A 6,538-nucleotide genomic window follows, 5' to 3' on the forward strand; every position below is an offset into this window, starting at 1 on the left:
CATATTGCAGCTAAACCGGAAGATTTGAGCTAGTTTTATAAATATGGAATATATGTCATATTTATATATATATGTCACTATAGAAAACTAGCTACGGTATATTCATCATATTCATACGGTATATTCATGTTTTATTTAGCCTTACAACACTGGGAAAAATGTGACATCATTACAGTAGCATCACTTCCCAGAATAACACTTGAGAAAAATTTCTGGACCCATTTTAATCTTCCCCCAATGCACTTCTGGGTCATGACCACATCTTTGGCAAAATCTAATCTAAGTGATTATAATCCATGCTCAGCCAAGGAGGATAATATATGTGCTATTGACACAGTGGAGCGTTCACAGCCGAGCGTTCACAGTGGGCTGAGTGGCTGCCACACCGCCCGGTCCGTCACGGAGACTCTGCCAGAAGAAGAGGCGACAAACAGACACAGTCAAGGCCAGCTAACGATCCTCCCCGTTCGTTATGTAAATTCACACAGAGAGGGGTCTGCGGGGTAATCATATTCGATGATGTCAAGCAGTGTGATTAGCTCACGCCTATGTGATGTTTGGAGAAGGCCAACCCAAGTCACGGGACAGAATGGAACGGAATAGAATATAACTTTTATTGTCCAAATTGGTTGCGAATGAAACAGGTTGAACTTTTAAATGTTTTTCTTACCGCACCTCATGGTGCAAATTTTTATACAATAACAACAACAAGGCTCCACACTTCATCTGAAGGAGCACAGTGTTCGCGGAAGTGCTTATTGAAAGGAAAATCTACATTTAAATGGTCCTGTCTACAGAAACTCCTTGAAACCAAGGAGCCATTATACTCATCTCCAAGGTCAAAGATTTAGTCATTGATGTATGTACAGTAGCCTACTAATGAACAAGATGGCGACCCACAATATTTTCCAACCGAGGAACGCTAATGAGGCTGATGTGAGGTCTATCATGAGGACTGCACTGTTATAATGAATCTCCAGTTTCTCTACAGTCTACTTACTATAGGGAGGTGTAGTGGTTACGTAATTTTCGTTTTTCCGTGTTCCACCCTCTGTCCAAAGAAATGTATTTCCCCATTACCCATTTCTAAATTGTCTCGTAAAGGTAGCAAAATAACAACGTTTATGTTTTTGTTCACTGGGAAACTACACTGCCATTTGGCGCTGCTGACGTCACCACAGCGTAAACTCCTGGCTTTAGTCGCAGTCCTAGGATCAGATTTCCCTTACATTCCATAAGCTTAACAATTCGTACAATGCGAAAATAACTGACCCTGAATCTGTGGCTAGTATCTGTTTCACCCAACACTAGTTTATAGTAGGGTGACCATATTTTGATTTCCAAAAAAGAGGACATGCTGGCCCCAGCCTCGAGATACTTAATGATACTTTGCACAATCGAAAGCAGGCATGGCCACCTTCATTTCACTATGTCTTGTGTACTGTACTGTATGTGATGAATAAACCTCTTGAATCTTGAATCTCTACTCAAAGTTTACTCAAAGATGCCTTTATCGTTTTAACATATGCTTGGAAACATGCACCCAGAAAAGCGGCCATTTCTTTTTTATACTTGAACTTGAGGACTGCATACTTTTTTTGCAAAGCTTATCTTTATACATTATGCTTATAGCACATGCATAAGCCTGGTCTCTTTTGAAAGATAACATTCTGAAGTTACTAATGCAAAAAAGGAAAATCACTTTTAGTGCTAATGAAATAGAGTAGCATATAGGTCTGAACTTGAGTTGAACGTGAACGTGAACTTGTGTACTCACATTTTTCTGCAGTGGTTGCAATATCCCAAATTTAACCACATAACATGCGCCCAGAAAAGTGGCAATTTATTTTTACTTGAACTTGAGGACTGCATACTTTTTTTGCAAAGTTTATCTTTATACTTTATGCTTATAGCACATGCATAAGCCTGGTCTCTTTTTAAAGATAACATTCTGAAGTTTCGTACACAATAAAGAAAAATCACTTTTAGTGCTAATGAGTAACGGCCCTGAGAGCGCCGCTGGCTCTGTGGCTCTGCAGCTGCATGCTTCTCGGGGTGATAATCTGGCGCGCCATGTAAAAAGTTGCACGCCTGACATATCAGCATGTAACTCGAGAACCGAGGCACGGATTTTGGTGATTCAGATGGCATTCAAACGGCAACGAATAGCACTTTAATTCGGTAATTTATATGTTCGGCGAAAAATGCAGTCCCGAGCCTTCAGATGCTCGCAAAGGGCTGTGAAACTGAAACTGAAACTAAAAAACAATGAAACCCCGGACATTTCCATGAATTTATAAACCCCCCCTGGACGCCCCGGACAGGGCGTGAGAAGAGGACATGTCCGGGCAAAAGAGGACGTTTGGTCACCCTAGTAGCCAACCACAATTTTTTTTTTATTTGTAATTATAATTTAAATCGTATAACGTTATTTCTCTGCATATTAAATCACTGTAAATACTAATGTAATCATTGTTTCGTTGTACATATTGTGTATAGTTTATAACGTTATTGTTTTTTTACGTAACGCTAGTAGCTAGCTAGCTTGCTAGCCCGCATGATGCGTGCAGTGCTTTTCCCCAGAGTGTGCAGCTGCAGGTCTGAGAAGAGGACCTGCACATTTTACTCGTTCCCGAAACTCCTCTACAACTCCCCCGATTTAAAATGGTTCACGACAGTAGACATTGCTAATGTCTAGTACATTTAGCTAGGTAATGTTAGCTAGTTAGCTTGGTATCAGCTGGCCGTGACGCGGATTAGGTGACAACTACGACAAATTAAAAACCTTATAACTACCTTAAAATACGAAGCTTTTCAATTTCCATGAAGCAGCATTGTTACAATAGCCGATAATCAATTTTCCCAATGATGAATCCCTATACGGGTGGAACAACCAGTGACGTCAGACTACACCTCCCTATTCTCCTAAATGTCCTCGACTCTGGGGTGCGTTTACAGGTCGACGTGCGGCGTAGCTTGCATCTCTCCGCCATTCTAGTTCGGCGATCAGCGATCGATCGCCGTTACCGATATATTTAGTTGTTAAACCTTTAAAAAGTATTCCATTACTCCTCCCCCCATTGTCTGGCAAATCCCGAATCGATGGCATTTAATTATAAACCCTAATCGCCCGGTGCGTTTGAACGTGGGTGAAATGTTGATCTCCAGTGAGAACACTTTAGACTGTAGGGGGCTCCGGTATTGCTTTCTGTTGACATAATGCGATGGAAGCAAACCCGGGCTGGTTGGTGGGAGCGCCTCCTGAGACACAGTGTCTTACACAGCATATCAATGACTGGCCAGCAGCGCAGCACCCCTGGAGCAGCAGGCATCTGCATGAATCAGCAGCCAAGGGGCGAAGGATGTTACAGAGGGGTTCTGCTGCAGTGACTTGAAGCCACCTGACGTGGGCTCCGTTCTCACTGCAGGGGAGACCAGATCTGATTATTTTGCTCATAATGTGACTCAGATCAGTGTGAACTTACTTTACTTTATTTGTTTATTTAGACGGGACAGAGCATATTAATGGACACTACAAATAAATGCAGTGTAAATAAACCGGATTTAGCAAGGATGCTAGTTTTCATCCACAGTCCCCACACAAAAGATAAAAACGAAACGGCAGGCAGTGAAGCATATCATACTACGAGACAAAGCATAAACACATACAAGAAACAAAGTACAAGGTATAAAGTGCATCTATATATGGTTTAGCAGCGTTTTTACTGGGAAATACAGAATTGTATGTGCTTTCAAGTAATATAGCATTCGTTGAAGGTACACTTGTAACAAGCTTGAAATAATAAACAAACCTGTTCAGCAATAAAGAATGAGAGTACTGGAACAGTGTTAAATTCAAAGTGTTGTATTAAACCAAAAGGAGGATCAATATAAATGGGGCACCCCATAGCAACGTATGGTACAACAAAAATCATCTCAAACCAATAAGAACGGTCCTGTCAGCTTTACAGTCCATTAGCCCCAACATAAATGTTACCATGTATAATGTTACCATGTATAATGTTACCATGTATCATGTTACCATGTATGTTACCATGTATGTTACCATGTATAATGTTACCATGTATAATGTACTGTGTATAATGTTACCATGTATAATGTAACCATGTATAATGTTACCATGTATAATGTTACCATGTATGTTACCATGTATAATGTTACCATGTCTAATGTTACCATGTATAATGTAACCATGTATAATGTTACCATGTATAATGTACTGTGTATAATGTTACCATGTATAATGTTACCATGTATGTTACCATGTATAATGTTACCATGTATAATGTTACCATGTCTAATGTTACCATGTATAATGTAACCATGTATAATGTTACCATGTATGTTACCATGTATGTTACCATGTATAATGTTACCATGTCTAATGTTACCATGTATAATGTTACCATGTATAATGTTCAGGCCTACCAGACCATGCAGCCTGCATGGTAGAGCTAGTAGTGTCCAACAACACTCAAACCTTTGAGTGTCCAAAAGGTGATAAGTCCTGGGTTGATCCACATCTTAAAAAAGGAAAGGAAAAGGAAGTAATCCACTGGGAAACACCACTGCAGCTGAACTGTCCTTGGTTAATGGAGAATCTTTTAGGAGGCCTGGAAAAATCCCTCCTTCCTCTCACAATAGCAGTAAGCAAACAAAACTCCATGAGGCCATGATTCCAATCCAAGATGGCCCCCTGATGGTTAGGACCGCCCCTATCCACACCCATACCTGGAATTTAAAAGGTCAAGTGACCCAAATATGCTGACATTGGCATATCCTAACATATTGGGCCCACACTTCATTTATCAACACATTGACATCTTCTTCATAAAGTAACGCATGTTACACATCCCCCCCACCAAGCGTAGTACCACTGCCATAAAACATCTTCATGTTCCCAACATGCAAGGTTTCATGGGTGTTAGGACTGCTATCCATGGCTACTCTGTAGTTCACTGACCCTAAACGTCTGAGAACTGTGGCTGGCCCTCTCCACTTCGGAGCAAGTTTTGCCATAAACATGGCCTTGGCATCAGACAGTGGGTGCAACTTAACCCATACCTTCTCTCCTACTTGGTATGTGACAGGAGACCTCCTTCTATTGTAGCCTCGAGCTTGATGCTCCTGGGCCTGAGCCACATTTTGCTGAACTTGTTGCAGGATTTGCTGTTGCCTATCTAACATGGAGTTAAGAGGTACTTTGGGTGGACCCCTTGGTCGGAAGCCTCTGTAGTAGGTCTGTCTCATTGGTTTGTCGCCGCCCTGGTCTGGACCTCTCTGGTTCTCTTCGCCTCCAAAGTATGGCGGGTAGCGCCGTCTGCCTGGGTAGGAGGGCCTGCGCTGCTGTGGCTGCATGTCTCCCTCTGGGGCGCTCTCTGCCCCCTCGCGGCTGCTCTTCTCGCAGCCTTCACGGCTTCCGCTACTCGGCGGCTCGCCCTCGCCATCGCTCTGGTAGTTCTCAGGGTATTCTCCATTGCGGGGTGGGCCCCTCCTGCGGGGGTAGCGCCTGTAGCGGTTCCGGTCAGCGGCGTACTTGCTCCCCTGGACTGGAACACCTGCTGAGCCGGTAACGTTGGCCGCCTCTGCTCCCTTCTCCCCTTCAACCACATCAAACTCCACAGTGTCTCCATCTCCAACACTGCGAAGGTATTTCCTTGGGTTGTTCTTTTGTATGGCCATCTGGTGTACAAACACGTCCTCTTTTGTGTCATTCCTGTTGATAAAACCATATCCATTTCTGACGTTGAACCACTTGACTGTCCCCAAGACTTTTGTTGCGATGACCTTCTTATCCGCCGCGGAAGATTCGGCTGCCGGGCTGGACGGGCTCTCTGCGTCGTCAGCGGGCTGCGGTGGTTGTTGCGTTTCGGCGGCCTCGCTGCTCATGGTTACTGGTTGGTAATGGTGGTCTTGTGCCGGCGGTGACTCTCTAGTGTGTTTCCCGGTGCTAGATAGTAACCTGGACCGGCGGTGGTGGGGGCTGCTGCCTTCGGGCTCTCTGCTTTCCACTCTTTGCTCCCGTTGCCGATCGAACTGGGCTATAGGGGTCGCTGCTAAGTACAGCCCCACCAAGGGCTTCCTCTTTTTATGCGGTGCAGCCATTGCCCCATCCCATAGTGGTGTGAGACCTTGTTCCACAGATTCGTGCTCATTATGCGAATGTTCAAAGGAAGACTCAAACTGGTTCAGCTCACCTGGCTGCCACTGTGGAGGGTCTGGCCCAGGCAGTAGAGGACTTACTCCAGGTAGCAGTAGAGGATTTACTACAGGCAGTAGAGGCAAGGAACCTTGCTCCTCAGTTTCCATTTCAATACCACCATGTTCAAAATGTTCTGAAAAGTGAACAGATGGTGCATCATCCCGTACAGGAGTGCTAGCCCTCCTGATGGGGTTTTGTGGTTGAGCATTAAGCTGTTTGTCTCGTCTTTTCAAACACTCCACCATTGACTGTTGGAGGTTATTAATATCGCTCTGAAAAGTCTGTTGTAGTCGTTGACATTCACGGTCAATGTAA

The 6,538-nt window shown here is 43.9% G+C and overlaps 1 protein-coding gene across 1 annotated transcript; it reads right to left on the reverse strand.

Moving 5' to 3' along the window:
• Positions 1 to 345: 345 nt before the first annotated feature.
• LOC311224222 (Y-box-binding protein 1-like) lies at positions 346 to 5,925 on the reverse strand (the record flags this gene model as incomplete). Its single annotated transcript, XM_084309119.1, has 2 exons — positions 5,224 to 5,925; positions 346 to 408 (listed from the first exon to the last, which is right to left on the reverse strand). Exons 1-2 carry the CDS (start codon positions 5,908 to 5,910, stop codon positions 346 to 348), a joined length of 750 nt encoding a protein of 249 aa, XP_084165245.1. The 5' UTR covers positions 5,911 to 5,925.
• Between the last annotated feature and the right edge of the window lie 613 nt (positions 5,926 to 6,538).

The sequence above is a fragment of the Notolepis coatsorum genome (genome assembly GCF_963971535.1).
Source record: "Notolepis coatsorum genome assembly, chromosome: 1".
Taxonomy (NCBI): Eukaryota; Metazoa; Chordata; class Actinopteri; order Aulopiformes; family Paralepididae; genus Notolepis; species Notolepis coatsorum.